General features: G+C 50.6%; 1 protein-coding gene across 2 annotated transcripts in view; it reads left to right on the top strand.

Moving 5' to 3' along the window:
• The window catches only part of ANO2 (anoctamin 2), a 340386-nt gene that overhangs the window by 115662 nt on the left and 198626 nt on the right, over positions 1-26098 (top strand). For both annotated transcript variants that reach the window (XM_044385290.3, XM_057319039.1), the window contains 3 exons: positions 2788-2843; positions 4015-4056; positions 10839-10903. In XM_044385290.3, coding sequence (XP_044241225.3) covers positions 2788-2843; positions 4015-4056; positions 10839-10903 — 163 coding nt within the window. The remainder of the gene's footprint in view (positions 1-2787; positions 2844-4014; positions 4057-10838; positions 10904-26098) is intronic.

Genomic DNA, 26098 nt, shown 5'->3' with positions numbered 1-26098 from the left:
CTGTTATGTGCTGCTCCCTCCCTCTACAGCAACCGCTGATTGGGATCACCCGTGTGATGCCGTCCGGAAAAGAGGAGGTACAAACCTTCGAGGACAGAGGCACATTCCCTTAGAGCATTTTGGGGGCTCTGCTTATCTGGGTTGGGACAACTCAGGTTTGATGACCGGAATTGTGCTGGCCCGAAGACAAAGAACGTTTGGTTGGGCTTCTTCTCTAGGAAACAGACTAATCAACCAGAGTTTAAAGGTTCTTCATCAGCAGAGGTTGCCATAGAAAACTGGGGGAGTGAGGAAGATGGGTGCCTGTGATACATGGGAAGAGATACTGCAATAAGTTTAGCCAGGGGGCTGGTTACTCTCACCAGCCATTATCCCTTCTGTGTTCCCAGCAGTGAACTAGGTGCCGTGAGAGATACAGGTGAGGGGGGAATGCTCGCTGACCTTGGGTACCTTGTAAGCCTTCAGGGGACACATACAACATGGGCAGACAACATCCTACAAGGGAAGTGAGCTGTTTTAGGCACACTTTATTTGAGATGGAAGGTAGGGTATACAGATTTAGTCCTCCAGTGATTTGAGATCCTTCTGAGTCTCTGGCAGCAGGACCCATGAATTCAGGTCATCAGCTTATTGCTGTCAGACACTCAGCTACTGTGCTCAGTGCCCAGCAAAGCCGAGAACTCCACACCTGTTTAACTTTCTCCATGCAGTTTGGGAACTGTCTTCAGGGTACACATGGCTGCTGTGGCTACCATGGGTGTGAGTGCAGGGATTGGGGGTGGGTAGTGCGCAGGGTGCGGTCTAGTTTAGAGCTCGCCCCGCCTGTGATGCTACAGCGTCTATCCGCATCGACAGCCCTTTTGTAGCTTTGAGCCACCCCCCCACCCCCTCTCCTGACTCACGACTCCTCCCCTTGATTATTGTAGGGTGGCTTCGCATTGCTGTGGTTATGGCTCTTGAACTGATTAATGATGCTTAGAGTGAAATTGTAGTCTTGTGAGTAAGACAGATCTGCAGCTCATTCAGCCCCTGGGCACCCCTCCCCCATCCACACTCCCTTTACCCACCCTCTGCCCCCCTCCACCCCCCAAAGTTATTTCAGATGGTTTATGTTCATGCCAAGGAGGAAACTTAAAATCAGGAAAGGACTGGCCCCTTGGTGATGCTGTAGCTCTCAGCTCACTGGAAGAGTGGTCACTTCTGAGAGCGCCCCCTGCAGTCTCCCGAGGGCCTTTGCTTCTACGTGGGGCCCATGGTCGGTCTTCCTGGCATTCTGTGCCCTAGAAGTGAGGAGAAGAGGGGCAGGATTTGAGGAAGAGGAGGCTGTCGAGGGGAGAGGATTGTCTGAGAGCCTCTGCGGTCTCTGAGTATGTGGGTGGGGTATCGCTTGGGAAGGGGAGGTGGAAAACGTCTAGGTTTGTTATCCATCCTTGTTGTTTACCCAGAGCTGTGCAAATGCGGATTACTTAGCATTGGTACATGATACATGTTTCCCTCCAAAACCAATCTCCTTTCTTCTCATCTCACGACTGTCTGTAGTCTCTCTGGAAAAATGGTTCAGGGCAGAAAGTGTGTTTGAGACAAGGGAAGTCACCGTGTTCTAGAGCTCACCCCTCCTCCTCCCTCTCCATGATTATATGTGCATCCTCGCATGGTAGGGTCCTCGGTACTGGGGGTTGGCGGGATGTAATGTCTCCCGTATGGGAGCCAGTGACCCAGCACAGACTATCCTGGTCAGAACATACAGACCATTTTATAGTCTCTGAATAAAACTGTGAGTGAAAGAAGTAAACAACACTACCTCCGTGCGAGGCGGAAAGCTCTCTGTTGTGGCTGTGTTGGAGTTACAGGTACAGAGTCGTTTACTCATTGAGCGTATATTTAGTAGGGTCTGCTGTGTGCACGTGGTGTGAAATACTGTTGGGATTAAAACATGAATCTCTTATGTGGTTTTCAAACTTTGTGGCCTCAAGAACCCTTTGCACTTTTAAAAATTATTGAGAGTATCCAAAGGACTTTTGTTTAGGTGGGTCATATCAGTCAATATTTATTGTATTAGAAGTTAACCCTTAGAAAATTTTAAAGCACAAGGATGCAGAAGCACACATTCCATTAGCTGCCGGGGGACCGATGCCATCCCATTCACAAAACTCCACTCTGTGCTCATGAGAGAATAGGAGGGGAAAAAGCAAATCATGTCCTAGTGCTGTTATAAAATTAGTTTTGACCTTGTGAGTCTCCTGAAGGGGCCATGGGGATGCCCAGGGTTCGCCAGACTACATTTTGAGAACGACCGCTCTACCGCAGGGAGCTAATGGTCCAGGCAGACCAGCCACGGGCAGGGATAAACACTGCTCTGGGAAGGAACAGGGAGGCACCAGAAATGAGTTCCAGTAACATGTCATGGGATGCTCTGCCATATAATTTATTGATCCTAATGACAGTAATCTGTAGAGTCATTCCTGTGCTGTCACTGAACACAGTATCCTCTGATGGTGGCAGTGACGGAGAGTCTGTGGTGTTCCGGGGGCATGAGGACAGGGGGCATGTGAGGTTTGAGAGAGCACATTTGATCCTGGAACATGACTTTGTATTTGGGAAATACAAATATCGTTCTCATGCTAAGAACTAAAGCTCCACAGAAACTTCTAGATTGGGGGTGATGGAGGAGGAGGCAGCGAACCTCAGCTGGAGAGGTGGTGGGAGGTAATGTTTCCCGACAGACAGAGGTCAAGTCAAGAAACCCCTGCCCTATAATTACCTTTTTCATCTTCCCTTCTTCCACAGGCATTAACTCCCTGATAGCAAACAATATCTACGAGGCTGCCTACCCTCTTCATGACGTGAGTATCGTTTCCACCGCATGCTCCCTGTAATCTTTGAACGGTTCACACCACAGGTGACACAGTGGCTGAATGCATGCGAGGCGGGGCAGGAGGGAGTCACACTGCTCACCCTGGGCTGATTGTGGCCTCCTCCGAGCTGACAGTAATCTCAGAGACAACTGTCTCTCCGGGCATTGCCCCCATGGCAAGCTGGTTTGGGTGCGAGCGTTCCCCACGCTTCCTGCGGTGGTTTTGGGAGGTGGTATGAGAAGGCAGACGTGGCATGCAAGTGTTTGGAGGGAGGAGGGGTGGTGAAGGTGCATGGGCGGTGGTGGCAGGAGCTTAAAGGCCCAGGTAACACACATCCTGGGTGGTCAGACCCCAACACGACCGAAAATGATCTCTTGTATGTGATCGTTTTGTGTGGGTGTAGAATTCCTCGTCCTTAATAGGCAAATACATAGTTAAGTGTCAGGTCTGTTTTTTAAAATAGATTTGAATATTTCTGAAGCAAATCTCTCAAAATTCCTTATGCTTTTGTTTGGTTAAGCAGAGAAAACAGACTGTAAGTAAAGCTTTCCTTGATGGGGGGTCGTGTTAGAAACATCCCGTAATACAGGGCAGAGACATTCTTCAAGAGGCTTCGTGAAGAACTTAACTGGCCCACGAACGAAATGCCCTCTCGGTGGCTTTGCGCACTGGTTGGTCACTTCCCTCGCATGTGTCACACGGTTATGCCAAATCTGGCTGCGTTGTGGGGGGGGGGGGCACTCCCTGCGTGCCTGAAGGAAGTTCCAGATGACAGTCTCTCCCCACTGATAGCCTTGCTGTGGGCATATATGATGTGACGTGCTGCCACCTGTGGACGGGGGAGTGTGCCGTGGCCTGGGGTGATTCAGGCGGTATGCTGGGCACGTGCTCTGCCATCGCCTTTGCTCTGAGAGGCACGGGCTGATCACGGACGCAGCGGAGGGGAGCATCTTGGTGTGAGAAGCTGTCCACAGGAAGCGCTGCAAGTGTTGCTGCCTAACAACGCGGGATATTGGCTCCTTACCATGGCGTGCCTTTGACTTTCCTCAAAAGGGGAATGAGAGAAAGGGATGACGCCAGAGAATAGAAAAGAAAATCCTTTCTCTGGTTTTGATAATTCCCTTGGCTTTATGCAGCAGCGTTCCTTTCTCTCTCACAGGGTGAATACGACAGCCCAGGGGATGACACAAATGACAGAAAGGTAAGCCGGCCCTGGGCTGCATGCAGCGCTGGGGGGGGAGGGGTGCGGGGGGTGCTGTGGGTCGGTGTGGAACTAGCCCCAAACATCTTGAAAGTTCTATTTACCGCTTTAGTATTTTCAGCAGTTCTTCCACAGCTCCCTGCCCTCCAGGCGTTGGAAATGAGGGGGCCATTTCTGGTCATCAACATGACAGTGTGTGTCAGGGGTGCTGCTGGCTTTTAGTGCTCACCATCTTGAGGTCTGTCCAGCCTCGATGACCAGGGGGGCCTCAGCTGAGAAACAGTGAGAGTCCAAATTCTGTAATTTCTAGGTGGGGAGACTGAGACACAGAAAGAGTGAGCACCTTGCCCATGGTGACACTGCCACAGTGAACAGAGGGGAGGCTTGGAACACCTCTGACTCCCAAAGCCAGTGTCCCTGTTAAAAATGTATTATTATTCATGCCATTGTGGGGTTTCTTTGGGGGAGTGTCATTTTTAACTTCTTCTTCTTACCCTCGAGGCAGACAAGTGGGGTATAGCCATTCTCAAGTTAGAGCTGAGAAATCTGAGGGAGAGGGAGGCTCAGTCGTATGCTCCTGGCAGCTGGGAATCAGAGGTTACAGTTAGGGGAGGGAAAGGTTCTTTGGAAGGACCCCTCCTGTGCCAGTCGCAGCACCTACCCACACGGTTCTCTCCCGGCCCTCCACCCAGATCCCGGTTATTCTGCAGGGTGCGCCACCCTCCCCTGCCTTGCATGGCGCTCTAAGGATCGCCTGCCTCTTTAATGGGGACTGCCCCATCAGGCTGACAACCCCTCATGCCATCCTCCCACCCGGCTTCCCCCAGCCCTCAGCAACTCTGGCGAGCAGAGGAGGGAGGGCAGGGGCTGGAGGGCTGAGGAATTGAAGCCCGAGGAGTACCCCCCCACCCCGCCCCAGCTCTGTTGTCTGGAAAATTATTCATCCCCCAAGTTGCCTTTTGAGCAGCCTTCTTTTTATCCTGCCTATTAGTCCCTGTTATGAAGTGTTAAGTATTAAAAACATAAAAGGTCTTTTCCAGAAATACTGCTGTGATTGCTTACACATGTCCCCTCTCTGCCTGCCCAGGGACTGTGCTGTAGTATTGCTATGTCTCAACCTCATCTGTTTTCTATCTGATGCTAATAGTCTCGGTGTTTAATTTCCTGAAAAGTCCCGGATCAGAGTTAAAGGGAAAGGAGGAAGCGTTTCTCCTCACATCTCACCTGGCTCACCCCAGCCGTTTTCTGTCCTCCCACTCTCTCATTTCATGTTCCTCCCCTTTAAAGAACGATCACCACCACTGCCCACCTAAGAATCCTCCTGCTGAGTGGGTGGTGACCCAGCCCGGCAAGGTGGAACAGTTTACAGAACATTCCAGAGACCAGGAACACGCAGTAACTGCTGGGAGAAATCAGCCAGACCTCAGTTATCTGCACAGAGGCAGAGGGAAGCACATTGTAGACCCATCTGAAATATATGTTTATTTGTCTTTCGAATGATGTTGTGTTATTATTAACAACACAATCTTGTAACAAAAATTTTTCCTCTCAGGACATGTTTTGTTTTTGTCCAATAGAATTATTCCCAGTGCACAGCCGAACTGGCAGAATGGGTAGAAGCTGGGAGGCAGGGAGAGACCAGCTCGGATGGAGCTGTGCCTTGGTGGATATTTCCCAAAGTTGATGTCAAAAGTCAGACAGCTATCTTTGAAAGACAGGAGGCCACTTTCTTGTGTCTTTGCCTGAGTTTGCTGGCCAGCTCTTATTTTCCCCTGCCAGGGTCATGGTTAGGGAAATAGGCTTTGCTGGGATGGGGTAGGAGAATCTGTGAGAGAGGGAAAGCTTTTTTTTCCCCCCCTGTCCATTTGGGTTAGAAAACTGATTCCCAGCAAGGTGAGGAGATGGTTCCAATGGCTGTAAACGATTGTCAAGTCAGGACGAAAACCCTGGTGTCCAAAGCCCAGCCAGCACTGTATAGCCAGGTACTCAGTGTCTTATGTATGGCAAGGGGAATTCTGAGTACCATGCTGGCCTTGTTCCTGCAGTTCTGGTGGTATATGGGTTGGGCCTAAAAGGATCCTCAAGAAAGAGTCCAAACTTCTGAATACATGCAGCGTATTGATTCGTTTTAATTGCATTATAATAGTCTACTGTTCTTGGAGAGGGCTGCAGGAAGGATTTTGGTTGGGTGCCAGGGAGAATCCTCACATCTGTTGCTGGAGGGCGTGAAGAAGGGTTGGGAGCTGCAGTGGGATCGCCCCTCTGGGGGCCTGTAGAGGTGACTTGCAAGGGCATCCCAAGCTGCCCGTCTTGCCAGTACCTAGACGTTCTCCTTGACTCTTCCCTGCAATTTGTGCCTCTTCCCCTGATCTCCCTGAGGCCCGGGCTCCTCGTGGGCAGATCCCAGGAAAGCCCGGAGGCCCCTGAGAATGCAGACTTCTTCCCTTCCAGCTTCCTATTGCAGTTGTACAGTCTTGATGACTCAGCTCCAGCTAGGGGCTGGAAGTCTCTCTCTCCCTGTTCCTGGACGGTAATTAGCAAGACGCACCCTGCCTCTGGAGAACAGGGGTTTTCCGCCTTTCTAGAAAGCAGGGCAGCAGGAAGCGGGAGCAGTGTGGGTGTGGATGGGTCCCCCTTGCTGCCAGCAGCCACTTAATTCCACGTCAGCCAGACCTGCCTGGTTCTCTCAAGCATCCCAGGGAAGTGACCGTAAGCGTCTTCGGAGGGCTGCCCGAGCCCCGCCAGCTCCCTGCGGCTTCCTCCCCCACATAGAGGGGAGTCCAGGGCACATCACTGGACTGCGATTTTCTTTAGCAGTTTTTAAACCCTGCGTCTTGGATTTTCCAGCTTTTGCAGGTAATTGTCTTCTCTAATGTATGGTTATAAAAGTGACCCCATGAAAAGGTGTGTGAAGAGAGTCAATTCTGTTTTTCTGACCAGAAAGGTACTTTTGTCCTGGTTTTCACTTGAGGATTGATTTTCCCCTCCCGCACTCATTTTGCTAATGGAGGAGGCCTAGAGAGTTGAAGTGACTTGCCCACAATTCAAACAGGTCATTGCAGGGATCTGGGAGTAGGATTCCCTTCCCTTACATTCAGTTCACCCTGTCCTGTCACCACCTCTCAGTTGGCTGTAGCTGGCACCTTTCTTCCTGTTAGGGGTCTGGCTCTCTGAGGAGCCTGAGGCCTTCGAGCGAGTCAGGAGTCTCAAACCTCTTGCCACTCTCTGGCATTGCAAATGGTTTGAACAGTTAGGTTCCTTTATGGTTTCATGAAATACTTAAACCAACTGACCCACTGTCAAATGTGATCCCGAGGAAGCCGACTGGCTGCTTGAATGCTCCGATCCATCAGGCAGGGTGGTCCCCGGGCATCGTGGCTTCCTGCCGTAGAGGTCTGGGGTCAGGCTGACATGTCTGGAATTACACCCAGGGACTGTCTGTTGAGAGGGAGCAGCAGACCTTCCCTAATCTATTCGCAGGCTTGGACAGTCATGAAGAGGACATTGGTGTAGCTCTGAGGGAGAAAGTGGATTTGCTAAAAGCTGCATTAGAGGGATCTCGATACTGCCCACGTAAAGGGATTGTTACAAGATGCTGTGGATGTCTTCCTGCACTCTGCTCTGCCATCTAATGCCCGTGGGGCAGAGACTCCAGAGCATGCCTCCTTCCAGCTGGCCTGCTAGTCTGTTCTGGGACCCTGCAGCCTGGGCTTTAGCATGACCCACTTGGTCTCTAAGTACATGTGAGTGAACACTTGTAGAGATGGGGAAGGGCCGACCGTGCTCCCCACCCCTGCAGGGAGGCATGTGCCAGCTGGGCAGAGCCATGTGGGCATTTGGCCCAAACTGCTGGGTCACTCCCAGGTTTGGGGCTCTGTAGCTGCAGCTCCCTGTGATGTCCTCTGTTTCCACCCAGCCCAGCTGCACTGACCCCACACAGCTCTTTTGGCCCATCCTCATCCATAGCCACAAACCAAATCTAGCTTTGTGCTCAGAGGGCACTACACTGAGAAAGGGACCTCCAGAGGTTTCTTACAGCACACCCAGGATCCCAGCAGGGGTGAGGCTGGTGACCGTGCTTCCAGTCTGAGCCTGAGCCGACTGTGCCGTACTGGTTCTTGGAGCATGTTTAGTTTTTCCCTCCAGGGCAGTGGCAGAAAGGTGCTCTCCAGGCTCAGGTTGTGGCTCGATACCTGACTCGGAGAGGAATCCTCTCTGGAGGTCAGAGCCTAGGAAGGCAGGCAGTGACGGCCCAGAGCCCTCAGGGGAGTCCTTGCCTGTACCTCCTGACGCACGCTGGCCTCCCTTTGGGCCACAAATGATGTCACTGTGACAGCCAGGTGCTGGTGAGCGCAGGGATTGCGCTAGGGGAGGGAATAAAGACTCAGGGCACCAGAAGCACTGAGGTGAAGGGGAGGAGCAGATTTAATGAGAACAGTAAGATTCGGTTAGGAGCCACCTGCCTGGAGGGAGCGGCATCCGGACTCGTGGATTCGCATCTTCCTCTGCCAGTCAGGCCCTGAGTGACCCCTTGTGTCCGGGTTTCCTCCTTCGCAGGCGGTGCTACCTGTGGCTGCAGGTTCTCTATCAGGGTCCATGTGGTTTCGGGTTCTGTTTCGCCATTGTTGGGAGACACTATGACAATAAAAGAAGTCTAAACGCCTTAAGGTGGAATGCCAGTTCTTATGTCAGTTTATGAAACCAATCATGTCTTTAAAGGGCCTTAGGTGGAAAGGGTGACCTCTTGATGTTCAGCTGGATATCCAGAATACCTAGTTAGGGCAGGTTCTCCTGGACAGAATTCCTTGCGAATTCCATGTGATGGGTAAGGAGACTAGAGAACATAACAAGATAGCCAGTGTATTGCAAACTTGTCGATTCTAGACACATAATTTGATTGCATGCTCATATCTCTTCAGCATGGATATCTAGATGACGTCTAATTCCCTCATTTCCATGCGGATAATCTGTGCAGCTCGCCGGCCAAGAGTTTGAAACAGAAATGCGGGGTGCCGCAGGAGGGACACCTGGGTTTTGTCCGCAAGCTTGCTCTGCTCAAGTTGCTGCGCAGACATCACAAGATAGCACGCCTCGACGTGTGGGTGCATTATTGCTCCCTTAACTTCTAGAATGTGTTCCACTCAGGTTGCCCCCACGCTGCCACGGAAGCCACTCTTGTCAAGGTCACGAGTGACCTTAGAGTCACCAAATCTGGAGCTCACTTCTCCATTCTCACCTGACCTGACCCATCAGCTGGGCATTTTTGTCTTTTGGAAACCAGTCATCCCTTCACTTCCGGGACACCACACATTTCTAGCCCTTCGCATCGCTGGCTGCTCTCCCAACTCCTTTGCAGCTCATCATCTCCCTGGTCTCCGAATGTCGCCGCACTGGGGCCCCACTGTCACGCCTCTTCTTTACCTGTTTCCTCTCCCTTGGTGGTTGCATCCATAGCTTCATGACCTTATAAATCATCTCCTGTCGGACACCTCCCAAATTTACATCTTTGTAAATTTAGGAGGTAGACGCCCCTTTGAAAACGCAGACGCTTGCACCCAGTTGCTTACTCAGTAGCCCCACGGGGATGCCTACAGGACACCTCAAGTTAGTGCATCCCAGAGTGAACTCCTGGTCCTGTCCTTCCTCACCTGCTGTTCCACTGCACATGAGGTCACCATTTACCCAGCGTCTCAGAACAGGTTCTCCATCTCACCCCATGTCCAATCCAACACTAAATCTTACTCTGCCTTTAAAACATTAGCGGAACCACCCACTTCTCATTACTCCCCCCACCGCCTCCGTGGAAAAGGCCGCCTTCCTCTCTCCTGGACCACTACAGGGACCCCGGCTCCCATGCTAGCTCTCAGTCTCTCCTGCACATGGCAGCTGGCGTGAGCGATCTAAGGCCAAGGCGGATCGTCTCTCCTCACCACTGCACATCTCCCCCTGGCTTCCTTCAGAGTGCAAAGGGTCTAGCGTGGCCCGCGAGCTCGCAAGTGATCTGCCATCCCAGTACCTTTTGATGTTTTCTCCGAGTAGTCGCCTCACACTCACACTGCCCGGGCCACACGGCTTCCCTATTTCCCCCAGGACGTACCACATGCACGTTCCTCAGGGCCTTTGCACAGGAAGAGCGTTCTTCTGCCGGGCGCGTGCCCTCACTTCCTTCGGGTCTCAGCTCCGACGTCACCTCAGAGCGGCCTTCCCTTGCCATCTGTCTGAAATAGCACCCTACCCAACTCCCCTGCCCTTAGTGTTCTACTTCCTTGCCTTGATTGAACTTTCTGCGTGGCATTTATAAATCTCGTATGTTGTCATGTTTCTATTTGTCTCCACACGTCAGGGCATAAGCTCTACAGCAGCAATGACTTTGGTTTACAGCTGTCTCCAGCGTCTGGCACGTAGTAGATGCTCAATAATAAACCCTTGCTTAATGAGTGAATGAAGGAGCACCAGGCTTGTTTTGCTGGCCTAAGCAAGGCAAGGGAGTGCAGAAGGTGGGGTTATGATCGGCAGGTGCAGCAGGCGCTGGCCTGGAGTGTGATGAAGGTCACCTTTATTACGTGGGGAAGGGAAGTCAGCCTCTGTAGCCTCCCGCCTTTGGATACCTTCCTTGTGGTTGTCTTGTGAGAATTTTCCTAGAAGCTGGGCTTTGGGGATTCAATTTTGACTTGCCGGGGTGGTAGTGGGGGATAAAATTCTGACTTGCTAAGGTGAACAACAACAAAAAAAGGTGAGTGGTGGCCCCCCCACCCCTAATCTGTTTCCCTCTTCTTTTTTAGCTGCTGTATCAAGAGTGGGCACGCTATGGAGTGTTCTATAAGTTTCAACCTATTGACCTCATCCGGTAAGATGTGAGGGGCACTCTTGGGAGGACCCTGGAGCTGCACATTCTGAAAGATACCCGTCAACCCTCTTAACCCCTGGTGGTCTATTGGCCAAGCAGAGAGACCTGCTTTTCTGAGCTGTGATTGTCCCGCTTTATGTCTGATGCATGGGGAAGCAGCTCAGGGACAGGGAGGGGGATGGGGTCTGTGTGGGGCAGCAGATAATGTAATGGATACACCATGACTAACATCTTGAGGTCTTCAGCACTGTGATCTCTCTTTCCCTGCCTGCTCTTCTGTGTGTGTGTGTGTGTGTGTATGTGTGTGTGTGTATGAATGCAGTAGTCACTCTTCTATATTGTCCTTCACATTTATCCTGGGGAAGGACGGGGTGAAGCAGATCCTCAGGTTATAACAAAGTGGCCATGGTGTTGACCAAAAATAGGGAAGACATGGCAAATCACACAAGGAATAAGCTGGCTGGTCTGAGTGGACATGTCAGCTTTTTATGGTTTCTTCACATTCGAAGGGAGAAGAGACAGGTTCTGGGAATCCCTCCCTTCAGTGCTGCCCCTCAAATGATGTCCTGGTACCTTGGGAGTTTCCCTAGCTTCTACTGAACATTGGCGAAAGTCCTTTGAGAGAACTTACTAGAATGTAGATCTGACTAGCCTAAAGTGGGTTGAGGGCTCTCGCAGCTCAGGGGGCTCGTTGAGTCCAGCTTCTTCCCAGCTGGAATGTTGGGGGGCAACACTGTGAGGTGGGAAAACACTGAGCTGAGAGTGGAGACCGGGTCCACCACCACAGTGGGCTGTTGCTTCTTTGGGGAAGCTGTATTCTCTCCGTGGTCTTCAGGATCCTGGTTATCACCTATTGGGAAAAAATAAGGGGGGGGGTGCTGAACTGAGGCATCTGGGAGGAAATTTGGTGTCACATACTCGTTTGGGAAAGATGGGGACTTTTGGCCCCATGACTGACATAATGGCCTCACTGCCACATAGTCACTTGTGCTTCTTAGAATGAGCTAATTAATCAGCTGGTAAACACAGAGAGTGTTCCTGGCTAATTGCCCTGGGCTTGGATTGTGAGAGGGGCAGCAGCCAGAGGGATTGTGTCCAGAGGGAGGAATTCCAGCTTCTTCTTGGAAGAAGAAAGCAGCCTGGGGGCCGCAGTTTGGGTAGGTTCACCGCCCACACAGAGATAGGACGGCCCTCCCAGGGAACTGGGAGCTTGGTTGGACGTCTCTTGACAGCAGGTGTTTGTTCCAGCTGAAGACCGTTAACTGAAGTGCTGGGGTCGCGGAGCAGGGCCACGGGGTGCCTGTGACTGAGGCTTCTTCACCCCGCGCCTCCCATTCCCAGGCCGCCTTGTATGAAGCACGGGCCACCTAGACTGTTCTCTGGGCCACACCAAGGCTGTTTCCTCCATGCTTGGTGGGCTTTGATCTTTCTGTCTGCATCCCAAGTGGCCACCCACTTGTCGCCTGTTTTCTCCAACTACTCGTTCGTTTTTAAAAAAAATATTATTAAAAAATAAGAATTCTCCCTACCAGAGAGCCTTGTCTTTTCCCCAGAGACTTCAGGTGACTGGCCGCCAGCTAAGTGGGAAATGGCTCCAATGTGCACTCAGTTTTGGCCACCAAAGCAGCCTCACCTGCAGGGGAAGAATTGCCTTTGGAGCAGAGCCCCGCTCTGGGGCCTGGCGGTTCCTGAGGACACAGAGCTCAAATCTGTCTAGACGGGGCATGGTGTGCTGCAGAGCTGGAGGCTGTCCACTGCTCCTCACACATCAGATGGCTCAGGGAGCTCCCACAGCCCCTGGGTGAGGCCAGCGGCTTGGCTGGTTTGGGTGGGAGGGGGGAAGGCTGGAGCCTCAGGCATCTCTCTGAGGCTGGCTGGAGGGGAAGGGAAGGGGACACTGGGTAGTGGCATGGGGGGTCTTGGGGGGCTGCTGTCTACCCAGTGCTATAAGAAACTCCCTGACCTCAAGGAGCTGCTGGAAGGAGAAAGTGACAGTAGTGGGGAGAGAGGGAAGGGCAGAGGCACGAGGGGCAAGCAGAGACAAGTAAGTAAGAGCAGGTTGCTGGAGGGTTCATGAAGAGAAAAGAGGGTGCAGGGTGTGAGGAATGGCTACCACACTCAGCGGGTACCACCTGAAACTGTCAAAGCCACCTCCTTCTTCCTCTTGTCGGCTGCCCTCTTTCTCACTTCCCAATGCCCGCTCTGACACCAGGTTCTGAGGGTGCTTTTCAGTGCCCTTTCTCTCCAGCGGCTTCTCCATCTCTCCTGCCGCCACCTGTCGGGACCCACCCGGCCTGCAGAGCCCCCACCCGTGGCTGCCTTCCCTGAGCCATCACTGGCCCCCACACTGTGTCAGTGCTGTTCCATTGCTACTTACTAATGTGAACTGTACCCTCTGTGCTTCATGTAGAAATTATACCCGTATGTTGGTGCTGAAAGATTGCAGAAGCAGGGGAGTCTTATATAAGTTAGAAATGATAATTCGTACAAAGCTTACAAGAGGTATTCCTGCCTGTGTCCTTGGACAATCAGCTCCTGATTTTCAGCATGGAGCTTCTATTCCTCCTGTGGCTCCCCAGTGCTCCTTTCTTATGCCAACCATTTGGAACATTCTAAAGCACTGAGCAGTTGAGAACTCAGTGGGGGTGGGAGAACCGTTTGCATTTTGAAAGCCCCAGGACTGTCTTTCCCCTTCCACAGGCCTTCAAGCCTAAACTGGCAGTTTGGACTTTGAGGCTCCTTTCCCAGGTGTTGGAAATGGACAGAGGGGATGCAAGACACCCGTGCACCCCCCACCCCTGCCTCCTGCTGCTGTACCTTCATTCATGCCCAGCAGGCTGCACTGTGAGACTGCTGATAGGTGTCTCCCAGCCCAGCAGGGCTCTCCAATCCTGGATCCTAGCTTTGCTCTAGAAAGCTCGGGTGGGGCCTGTAGGCCTGAGCTGACTGTAAGTGTGTGTGTGTGTGTGTGTGTGTGTGTGTGTGTAAGTGTTGCCTGGAAAGTTCCCCAGGGAGGCAGCCAGCAGGGATGCCACTCACAGTAGCTCTCTCTGGGAACTTGCAGCCAGCAGCGCTTGTGCCCTGGCAGAAACACGGCTTGTGACCAAGACAATGGCTGAAATGATGCCTTCCCTGGAAGGAAACGACTCTTCTGGTCCCTTAGGAGCCATAAGAGGGTCCTTGCTGCCAGAAAAGTAGATTTTTGCCTATACTGCTCTGGGTTAACTCCCCAACATCCCAGGAGGGAAACAGCCTTTATTTTCTGGGGAACCTGGGGGCCTGGGGCCTTTTGGATTTGTACAGGTCTGATGCACTCTTAATCAGGGCCACGAACTGTCTTTTCACTACAATTCGTGTCTGCTCGCAGGCTGGTTTTCTTAGCTAGAAAGTTTTGGTATGGATGAGGCAAAGCAGTAGGCTTTCACTCCTAGCTATGTTGAAGCTGGTCTACAAAAATGTTGTTTTCAGCCCCGGCCAATGCCTGCATAGGATGGTGGGAGGAAAAGAGGGGTCCAGCCGTCTCCTAAGCTTAGTGTGATGGCAGCCCATTGGCTCTGGGGAGTTCACCAAGGGGATGATGCCCAGACAGCTGAGTATTCACCAGTCCAAATCAGGGTTACCGTCTGGAGAGGAGTGATTGATCGGCTCTCCCTCATTCCCGCCCCCTCTCAGGAATGCCCACTTCATGAGTGAGGCTTCCTAAAAATTGGGCCCTGGACAGGAAACCCATCCATGTGGCAGCTCCAGGGTTCTCTTAGCAATGTCCTGGCTTGAAGCCTTCAGATTCAAACACTTCCACAGTGACTCAAGTTTCTATGGGGTCGTCCTGATCGCAGAAGCCTTTCTTTGGGCCTCATCTGTGGTGAGACAGTGGCCCTGTGCCCCTGCCTTGCTACGTACACATCTCTGTCATTGTAGAATCCCAACTCTCTCCAGCCCCGCCTGTCTGCAGGCCGGGCATCACGGGAGTTGCCTTTCCCTCCTCCCATGCCAGGCAGAGGTCCTCGTCCTTGCCAGAGTTCTCCAGGACAGCCGCTGAGGAGGCTGTGTGATTTAATTCATCCCTCTTGGTCTCTGGGCCCCACTCTACCCTTCTGAAATGTGACCCATCCAAATCCCTCCAGAAGGAAGACAGAGGAAGCCACATTCTTTCTTAGGAGGCTTCTCAGCAGGCCAGGCTCAGGAAGGACCGGCTGCAGCTGGTTTGGGGGAGGGAATGCAGAGGAAAAAATGTTGATCAACCCGTGATTAATTATTTCCTGAGCCCTGCTGCCTCCTCCTTGATCCTTCTCTGGGATTTATAAAGGCGGTTCAGTCCAGCGCGGTAAGCATTCACTGATGCTTACAGTGAGCAAGTCTCTGTTCTAGGCAGCATGGGGAGGTGCGGTGATGAATAAGGTAGAGTTTGTGCCCTAAAGGTCTAGCAGTTAAATAGGGAGGTAGGCATGTGCAAGGCAGGATGAAGTGAGGGCTTATAAGGATTATAACATAGGTACAAACGTAATACTGCAGGACAATAGATAAAGAGTAATTGCTACTTGCAGAATAAGTGCCACCTCTTCCTGGAAGAGGTGGCACTTGAGTTAAAAATGTTCCTTTCTGGAGGGCTGAGGTTAAAGGATCTGAATGTGTCTTTGTGGCCAGCCTGGGCTACCTCGTGTGTGGATTTACTGTTTAGCCTGATGTCGACGTCCAGAAATCTCACTGACCCAAAGCTAGATCATTCATGACTGTTGATTGCAAGTGGTTAGGTCAAAAAGTTGACTTGGAAGCCTCACCTGTATAGATTCTGTGCCAATCTGGCCCATGCCTCTCATTCTGCCCTTTGAGTTAGCAGAGAAACCAGGGTTGGAAGGGGGCGAGGCTAGATCCAACGGAGGGGAGACCAAGGAGAGATGCAGTGTGGGACTAGCACCTTGGGCTTTGCATGGGTCCCAACATTTGAAGTATTGGATTTAGCTGGGAAGCATTTTGTATGCTGGAAAGAAATAGTACCTCGTAGGCCTAAAGAATGTTTTTCTTTTCCTTCCAGGGACGGGGGGACAGAGTAGACACAGAACAAGAGGCCGTAGCTGGTTGAGGCAAGGCCGAAACAAGGACGGCAATGTTCTGTGCTGTTATGTTCTGGCCCATTTTATAGATCAGAAATAAGTCAGGCTCTTTGTTAAATCTCGCTGTGACAGGGTTTTTGCTTAACCCACCGAGTGCCACTGACCTTCAGTGTGCATCCTCCCAGGGGGAAACCCCGTGGCCTGTCTCCTACAAGGAGTTGAAACAAAGTGCTCTCCACTCCGGTCCAAGGCTGCGCCCAGAGTCCGGCTTGGTCATATGAGGGTGACCTCTCAAGTCTCAGATCAGCCTTCCATGGATGGTGGCTCCTGCTTCAGATCAAACTCTTCATCTTTCTGCCTGTAGTGTCAGCCGTATGGTACAGATGGCGGATCCCCAGCACCGGGAGGTTACACACATGCACGTGCTCCCCGTGGCCGCCTAGAGTTCCACGGGCAGAACTGGGAAGGAGCAGGCTGTCTGGCTCACAGCTCATTGCCTCCTTGACTCTCTTACGTCCGATTTCCCAGGGAGGCAGAGAGGTTGCTATTATTCTAAAAATATATGGCAAGCTATATTCCATGTCCCTTTGGGCCCTCGTGGGCAATAAACTGTCGGTCACCGGGAGCCGCTGGGAGCAAACCATTGACGGCACAGAGGTGCAGTGTGCTCTGGGGTCAGCCACCTCAGGGCCCGGGCCTGGAATGAAGGGATTCACAGCATGTCCGTCTACAAATGCCCGGCTTCTGCTGCATCTGTTTCATAGTAGAGAGCGCCTTGCCTCAGGGGAAGCTTGTTTCTCTGCGGGATGTTTCTAGCCACTAGGAAGTCATGGAACCAGAGCAGAAACTTTGCCCATTTCCCTCCTCTTGATTCCAGATCAGCTCCCTGACGCTCAGTCCTTTAAATAATGGAAAAAAAATCCATTGTGTCCCTAACAGTTCTCCTATACCTGGGCTTCTATATATATTTTTTTTCTTCCACATAATCCTCTCCCGGGCCTTTCTGCACGTCCTCATGTGGCACGGGCTCTTCAGTGCAGTCACCCTCATGATGCTTCTCTTCGGGACTCACTGGCCTGGGGAACTCAGAGCAGGGCCCCTCTGCACACCTCACCTGGGGTCGTTGAACCAACACGTATTTTGCATTGACCTTATGTCAGACCCTGGGGTTGGGCATATGGAAATGAATTAAGCACGGCCCCATTCTGAAGGAGCTTAAGTTCAGAGTCAAATCTCTAAGCCTGTAGATGACCACAAGGCTTTTCTGGGAAACAAAGGGACGAACTGAGGGGGAAATTTACAAAAGGTAACTGTGAGACTATAAAAAAAACAGCATATGGAAAAGATCATGAGGGGAAATTGACCCCCAAACTAGTCATCTGTGGTGATGGGCTCAGGGGAATCAGCTATGCCTCAGGCGAAGATTATTGGGGGTGACCGTAACTGTTTCTAGAAACATCCATGTGATGTGCTATGGCACCCACAGACCCTGGAAATTGCCAGGAAACACTTTAGGATCACATCACTTATAAATCATGGCAGAGCCTCACACGTGTCTAACTCAGGGCATCACGCCTAAAGAAAAAACTCCCAGCCAGGCTGGAAATATTTCGGGGACAGAAAAGTAATGTGATCAAAGATTTGGAGAGGATGCATCTGAAGACAGATTTAAGCAAATAAGAGCTCCCTATCCAGGAAGAAAGTGGAGGAGGAGCAAGGCCGCCACTTACTAAGTTAGAGGATGGAGAGAGTGTGCACGTGTTTAAGTCCTGAGGCGCTGGCTTAGGGACATTTCCTGTAAACTAGGAGCAGTGGGTCAAGAATGAAAAGAACTCAGTTTTAGCTCCAGCTTTGTTTCCAGCTGATGTAATGTCTGGACAAGCCATGCTCTTCCGAACCTCAGTTTCCTTGGCTGTGAAAGAGGGACCGTAATACCTGTCCCACGTGGCCCGGGATATTATTTCGTGGACTGTGATAAAGTATTGCACAAAGACTGTGGTGATGGACATAGGTTTGGTTAAGTAAAGGTATTATGTATCTGCTCCCTAGAGGAGAACAGTCATATTCCCTAAGCGAGCAGGATTTTATGTAGCTCTTCAGCTCACGAGGTTTGACAAATACTGTATAATCATAAGGCTGTAAATCAGTGCATCTCACTGTGCACTTTGTGTGTTTGAGCTCCGTGCCTCCAACGACCCTGCAGAGTGGGAATTCTTGCCTGCATTTTATAGATGACGATACTGAACTCAGTGAGATACGGAGCTTCCCCGAGCCACAGAGCCAGCCCATCTGGGATCAAACCCAGACCTGCCCGATTCCAGAAATGCTGTTTTTTTCCCCTTGTAGCATGGGGCTGAAGGTGACACAGTGCTTCATCCAGTGGGATGTCAGGCTAGCTGGGTTTCCAGCTGTCTGGTGTTAATCTCTGAGGGAAAACTGGTGTGGGCTACTGGTGAGCGGAGCTCACCGGCCAAGTCAGTCCCTGCTGTACAATGGCGTTGTCGTTACGAGCATTCCCCTGTGTGTAACAGGAATGATGGGCCCCTCTTAGCTTGTTGAGCTGGATAGAATCGTTTGTGCCTCTATGAAGCAAAGAATGCCATGTTTTTGATTTCTCAATTCTATTTTTTATAGTCCTTTTGTTCTGACTTCTTCCATGTTAGGTTGTCAGCTGTCACTTTGTGCTTTTGTCAGCTGGGTAGCTCCCTGCACGACGCCACTGTGTGGCTGGGTCTCAGTTGCAGGTTTTGCAACCAGACACCCCAGCAGGTTTGCACCATGTACCAGGTGAGACTCTTCCGTGACCCATCCCGGAGCCTGGCTCCTGTTCAGTGTGGGGTTTTGCGGAGGGTCTGCCTTTGTGAATGTCTTCTTTTTGTTTCCCAGTGAGAATGAAATGGTGTTTCTTCAGCTGAGAGATGGGACCTCAGAGATGGGACCAGAATAAGTATGATACTTTCAGGTCACAAGAAACCCAGACTCTCAAAGATTTTTCTTAAAACAGAACTCAGAGTCTGTTAACAACATGAGAATCATCTTTATTTCAAGGGTTTACTGCATGAAGAGCTTTATCCTGGGGTTGGTGTCAAAGCTAAAAGAAGGGGGGGAGGGAACAGGAAGCTCAAAGTGTCATGGCGGGACACAGGGTGCCCTCAGTAGAAGGCTGCTAATGGAGGTCACAGAGCTAAGAAGTGCCCAGCAGGGAGCTGACACACACAGCTATATGTTGATGTGCTAGGCCCAGGTGGTAGAAAGTTTCGAAGGGGTAGTAACTGGATTTAGTGTGGTTTGTGAGAGAAAAAGGCAACTATGGGATAGGTGAGTTTGGAGTTGAAAGCAGCGATTCGAAGAAGAAAAGAAATATGGTTGGGAGATTTACAGGACTTAGATGAAGGCATTCCTGGTCTGGAGGGGCTGACTGGGAGAGACTGGGGTTGAGAAAGGGCTGAGAAGAAAGCCAAGGGCTACGGGCAGTGGTTGGAAGAAATATATGAGACAGTGAGGGAAGAATGCCCAGACAAAAGGGTCACGACAGGGGAGAATCAACTGTTAGGTGGTTTCTCTGGAATTTAGGTAGGTGGCAAAACAGCTTACAATGGTTTGGGGACCTATGTGCTCCTAGCTGTGAGCTGAGAGCAGACTGTGTTCTCACGTACTCTCCTGGGAAACTTTGAGCAAGTCATTCAGCGCCTTTGGACCTGGTTCAGTCTCTCTCCCTGACAGAGAGAGGAGAATCTGTTCTCCTCCGCAAATCCTTTAGGCTGGCCATGGCAGGTGCAAGCCTGTCTGTGGGAGTCAAGGACCTCAGGTAGATCTGAGGGACTGATCTTGCCCTAGAAAGAGGGAGGGGACTAGCATATGGATAAGTTACCATGGACACAGCCCAACTGTTTGATCCCGGGAGCCACGGTCTCACCACGTGGCTCTGGAACCCTTGAGCTCCCCGTTCCTGCTAATGATATTCCCTTGAGTGATGTTCTCCACCCACACCACATGGGTACGTAACCAACATAAACAGAAAACGTCTTAACACATTGAATAACATTGGTGGATCACACGTTACAACAACAACCACAAGATAGCTAAATTTAATTAGCCCGGCACGCCCAGGCTTTTCGCAGAGGGACATGCCTCTGTTTTAGAGACGGAAAACCACAGCATTTTGTGGGTCTGGAAGTCACAGACACAAGCAAGAAACAAAACCAAAACAAAACAAAACAAAAAGCTTCAAGATCCCTGCCTGGGAGATCACTGTCCTCCAGTACCTTTGGGATTATCTCAAGATATTCAGAGATATGGGTAGTTGGCTACCTGCGAAGGATTGCTGTCTGCCCCTGGCACAGTGGTTGACTCAGGTTGTGGAAGATGTGGCACTTAGCCTGGGTCACCCAGCCCATTGAAGGGACACAGGAAAATCCTCCTTGAGGGCACGGGCCTCAGGGCTGTTGGCTCGGCCTCATCGGTTTCTTTCATAGAATCCACATCCAACTGAACACAAAAGGGACGGAGAGGGGATTAGAGGACTGGGATTTTCAGCTTTTTATTTGGGCATTTTAGTCTGGATGAGGGTAAGGACAATGGCTTGTTCCCAACTGTTATGGATGAGAAAATGGCAGTATTTCTTTAGGTTCGTATTCTGCCCACTCCTCAGCCTTTAGTCAGGAAGGTAAGCTGCTCAGTGCAGAGAAGACCCACACCAAGGGTGTTTCTTCGCCCCCCCCATGGGCACTCCGCCCCCTGGAAGCCCCACCTGATGAACCTGATGTAGATTCCTCTTGCCGGGGTTCATTTCCTTTTGCTTGCGTCATTCTCTGTGCTTACTCCACGGTCTGTTTCCCCTCTTTTTTAAATCCCGTGAGTTTGTATCTCCCTTTGGAATACTAGCCCTTCTCTGAAGGTTTAACATCTATGCAGTCGGGAAGAAGACTCCAGGTTTTGGGAAAGAGATTTAAGAGACCATGTAATTCAGTTCAGTTTTGCCCAGCATATTCATTGAGCAGCACCTTCTCTGTGCCAGGCACTGTTGTAGGCACTGGAGTTAAAGTGATAAAAAGACAGATATGGACTGACTTTGGGTGATGAGATAATTTATCATCTAACTTAGAACACTTTTGAGTGTGAAGGTGAGCACTATTAATAGTTAATGCTGTGTGTACTAGTCAGCTATTATCACAACAATGCTGCATAACACACTACCCCAAAGTCAGTCGCTTACAACAGCAGTCATTTATTTGTCTTGTTCATGTGCCTGTAGGTTAAGTGGAAAAGCTCTCCCTCAGGTTGAGGATTGGCTGGGCTGGTTCCAGGCTCCAGACTGTGTTCAGGTCTTCATAGGTCTATACATTCTCCTTAGATCAGAAGCTACCTGGAGCATGTTTCTTTCATGGTGAATCATGAGACCACAGTCCAAGGAATGGAAACAAGCAGTACTTCTAATGGTATCACTGACATCATGTTCACTAGTGTTCCATTGGCCAAAGAAGTCACATGGCCAAGCACGAATCCATGTTGCTGGGAAGTATACTCTTACGTAAGGAAAGAGGAATTCATATTTGCTGAACGCCAGTCTAACCTACCACACTGAGACAAGTGTAACCCGGACTGCCCCAGGGACATCTGGACCTGTGGTCCACGCTAGTTTGATCTCATGGGGCTTGTGATCTAGCAGGGAACACAGATAATGCATAGTTAATTTTAAGTGTGACATGGTTTACAGTAGAGGACCGTGGAGTACAATGGGAATAAAGATGTGGATACGCGGGATAATCCAATGTAGTTGGAGAAGGACTCCCTAAGGAAGTAACTTTGAACTCAGATTTGATACATGAGTGAAACCAAAGATAAGCCAGACAAAGGTGAGTGGAATAATGACAGTAGCTAATATTATATGGTACTTCCTGTGTGGTAGGCACTGCTTAAGCTCTTTGCATTTGCTAGCTTACAACAAACATTTGAGATAGATACTATTATAGTCATTTTACAGATGAGATATTGAAGCACAAAGAAATTGGTAAGTCACCCAAGCTCACACAACTAGTAAGTAAGAGGTAAGATTTGGACTCCTAAGTCTGGCTCCAAAGTCAGTCTCTTTGCCACAGTGTATACTGTCCCACTGTTGGGAGAGGGTGCCTAGGGTGCAGGAGCATTAGGTCTGCAGTGAGGGGAGTGATGGGGGACTGGGCTGGGGTGAAGCAGGTGTCAGAGCCTGGAAGATCCTGTAGGCCAGCTGAGGATTTTGGATTTTATCCTAAGGGAAAGAGTATGTCCTTGAAGGGTTTGGCTTGGGTGGGTGCATGTGTGTGTGCAGCACTGACGTGATCTTGTTGGCTTTTCCTTTTAAAGGACTTGAAGTTCTTCCTTGTGGGGCATTAGAAAGAGATTGCTTGTTTTGTGCCGGACAGGGTGGAGGGGCAGGGGGCAGGGGAGGGGATATCTGGGGAGAAGAGCAGCTTCTGCTCCTAGGTATCTTCTGTCCTTCCAAGAGGACGTGATGGATGTTCTGGTGGTATGACACTGAGCTCAAAGTCTCTTTTCTGTTCTCTCCCTCCACATCCTAACTAACCCACAGATTTCACTAGGTTGTAATATCCCTGTGTCCCCGTGGCAGATGTCTTAGTGGGCATGGTGATGACTGTTACTAACAGCATCAACCACAACCCTCACCATGCACCCATTTCACCATGCCCTTTGTATGCATGATCTGCTTGAATCTTCATGGTTACCCTGTGAAATTGGCACAGTCATCGTCCCCGTTGTCAAGAACAGGACACTGCAACACAGAGTGGTTAAGTCACTTGCTCCAGATCTCAGGCAGTACAACTTTAGAGCCCATTATCTTAACTGATTTGCTGCACTGTGAGGGAGGAAGATATTGGTGAGACACAGGAACTGCTTCCTGCAAGTGGCCTCAAGGTGTTGGTGGGGGATAGGGGACCAATGTGGTCAGATGTTAGATAGGATGATGAAGGGACTCCAGGATCTTTTAGAATAAAACAAATCTGGTTCCTTAAGCGGGTATTGCTGAAGATCATGGGGACTTAGGAATTTCAGATTTGGGGGGAGATCCTTGAAAGCCATCCCCTTACTTTATAAAAAAGAAACCAAAATCCTCTAACAGATTTAATGGGGCAGAGGGACAGAGGTATCATGTCTGAGGCCTTTTAGATAAGGAATCATTGCTGCTGTAACCTGCTGACATTTAATACAGACAGCAGTGAGCTGGGAGGTAGAAGGGTGTATGGGTTTAGAGGTGGTGGGTGATGCTCCAGACGGGTTGACTTACCTGCCGCCTTCCTCACCTAACGATAGGGGGGTTGGGCCAGGTGAGCTATAGCATCACTTCCAAGGCCAACTTTCTAGGCCCTATAGCTAGAATCTCAAACCTGAAGCTGGTCTGGGGGAAGGACCCCAGGTCTCACAAGGAGGCAGGTGGAAGTAGGGATTGGAGCCGGGGAGTCTGGATCCCAGTTCTAGACTCCATCCATTGGACTCACCACCACCCAGAACACCCCTGCCACCACACCCCCAGATTTCTGTCTTCCTCTCCCCTTTCCCGAACACTCCAATCTCTTTTCTTTTGCCTCTCCAGCTTTGATCACATCTGGAGCATTTTGTGGAGTTGATGCGTGTGTGTTTTCCTGTTGGGACACATGGTGTATATCAGAGACACTTAAGAAGCTTTGGACAAGTGGAAAAGGCTGCGTGGCATCTCAGGGACTGCTGGCCTGGAGAGTGGATGGCAGCTGCATGGCAGGAGACCTGGCATGAGGGCTGGCTGACTCTCTGGGAAAGCCTAGAGGCCCAGCCTGGGGACTGTGGCTCCAAATGGCTTTGAGTTGTTCTAGTGGGGTTGGTGCATGGGAATTATGTGCATGTGTGTGCACATGCATGAGTGTGTAAGAGAAGGTGAAGGCCCTCTGCCTTGTTGCCATGGGATGCTGCCCTTCAGGGCTTTGCTCTCCATGGTAACTGGGTCTCTTATCTGCATGTATGCAATCAAATAACATAAACCAATGGTGTGTTTTCTTTAGGTAAACAATGAGTGAAGAATGTGACATGGGGCAGAGAGGTACAGCAGTGCTCTGTGGTAGAAGCAGACAGATTCTGTGAGAGTGATTCTGAAGGACCTAAGGCACCCTTGCCCTACTTTTCTTTCTCTTCTTCCTCGGTGGTGAGGAGGGGTGGGTGTGCCTGGCCTGGCCAACTCTGTTTACCATTTGTTTGGAGCCTGACTTCTGGGCACAGTGTTTCAGGGCCCATCACAGCTCTCCTAAGTCCTTCCCACTCCTTTCCAGGGCTTGAGTTAGTGATCTTCAGCCCTCATGGCTGCAGGCATCTTTCTCCAAACCTCTCTGGTCCCCTCTGAACTTTCTCCTTCCCCCTCCTCCAATAACCATCAGGCTTTATTTTTTCTTCTTCCGTCTACTTTCCTTACCAATCCATCCCAGCTCTTCTGTACCCATTCACCCCTAGTGGCATCTTCCAGAGTTGGGGATGAGTGACACCCATCTTGGCCTGCTCCTGCTGGAGGTGATTTTGGAAAGTGATAGAAGGTATTCATAGGCTCAGGGTTTGGGCAGTGCTGGGGAATGCCACACAGAGTTCAGCTTAGAAGGTTGCTTATGTTCTTGCAACTCTAACAGAGAACAGTCCTTTCTATCCATGGCTCAAATTAAATTGCAGATGCCCCGAACTCAGGGTTAGGAACGTAAACAACTAGTGGGTTGTCAACTTCAAGCAGTGAACAAACTCGGCAGGAGAGAGGCCTGGAGGGGGCTGTCTGGGGATGGATTTTCCAATTGATGTTTTTCCAGAGGCTTCACTAACTTCTTAGATTCCAGGCACCAGAGCACCTCTCTTGGGCAGCACATCTGGGAGTATGTCTCCTCCTTTGTTGTGAGGCAGTTGAGAGTGGAGAGAGGAGAGGTTTCTTCCATTTAACTTGTCCTGCTCAGGGAGAGGATTTAGACCGAGGGTGGAGAATTGAGGGAATGGCCTGCAGAGTCACACTGGGAGTCAGACATTTAGATTGCAGCTGTGACACCAAGTCCCAGGAGCCTGGGTCTGAGCTCAGGATACTGTGACAAGGGCTGAGCTTGCAGGTCTGGACCCTTCTGTGGGGGTGGTAGGCAGCTGAACCATGTGCTGGGACTTGCTCATCATTGATTCTCTCATCATTCAACAACACTCCGTGGTTCTAACACCTATACTGTGGCAGGAACTGTCTGGGCGGTGGTAATGAAAACTCCTGTCCTTCAGGGAACTTATAGTCAACTTGGTGAAAAGATGAGTCAGCTAATGCCTAAGGATGCATGATGAATGCTCAGACAGAATATGTGCAGTGGAATTCGGAGGGCTCCTGAATCAGAGGAGGCCTGGAAAATGCATGACTGAGCTGAGTTCGGAATCATGATGTAAGATGGGTGGGGAGGAGGGGGATGGGCATTCCAGGCAGGGAGAACAGCATGAACTAAGGCATGCAGTGATGAGAAAGCAGAGTTGTTCAGGGGTTTACAGGGAGCTGTGTGTGGCTGGAATGAAGAGTATATGTGTGGTGGGGAGGGATGTCAGGCAGGAAAGGTAGGCAGGCATCAAATCATAAAGCCAACATGAAATACTTAGCCCAAATGACGTGGAAGGATTTTGAACAGGAAGCTGGTAAGATCAGACTGAAGAATGTTATTTGAAGGATAAAGTTCCCCTAGCTACTTTTCCCAGGAATCTGTCTAGTCACAGCCAGGGCAATGCCAGGCCTTGTGGAAATGGGGCATATGTGAGTCTTTGTGGGAGAGAGGGTGCCAGGGTGGGAGAAAGGGTAAAGCTTCTTGGAGAGGGAGACCTCACAGGAGTAATTAGAAGCTTGGGAAAGACAGCTCAGTAGCCCAAGGCCACGCAGCTAATTCACAACAGAGCTGGAGCTGCTGAGTGGAAGCCAGACGGGAATAGTGACCCCACAGTCTTGCTCTGTGGTGGCCCTAGCTTCTCTGTTCCCAGCATTACCTGTTACCTGTGGAAATGAGCTGCAAGAGTATTCATGGGAACGTTTATACAAATTCCACACACAGATTGCAAATTTACCATCACCCTGGAGTTTTGCCAAGATACTTTCTAAGAGCTGGTTTACTTGGTTGTGCTTCCTCTCCTC

This window comes from Ursus arctos, unplaced genomic scaffold, assembly GCF_023065955.2.
Source record: "Ursus arctos isolate Adak ecotype North America unplaced genomic scaffold, UrsArc2.0 scaffold_26, whole genome shotgun sequence".
Classification (NCBI taxonomy): Eukaryota; Metazoa; Chordata; class Mammalia; order Carnivora; family Ursidae; genus Ursus; species Ursus arctos.
The sequence above is the reverse complement of the archived record's forward strand: the minus strand, read 5'-3'. Positions and strand labels throughout refer to the sequence as shown.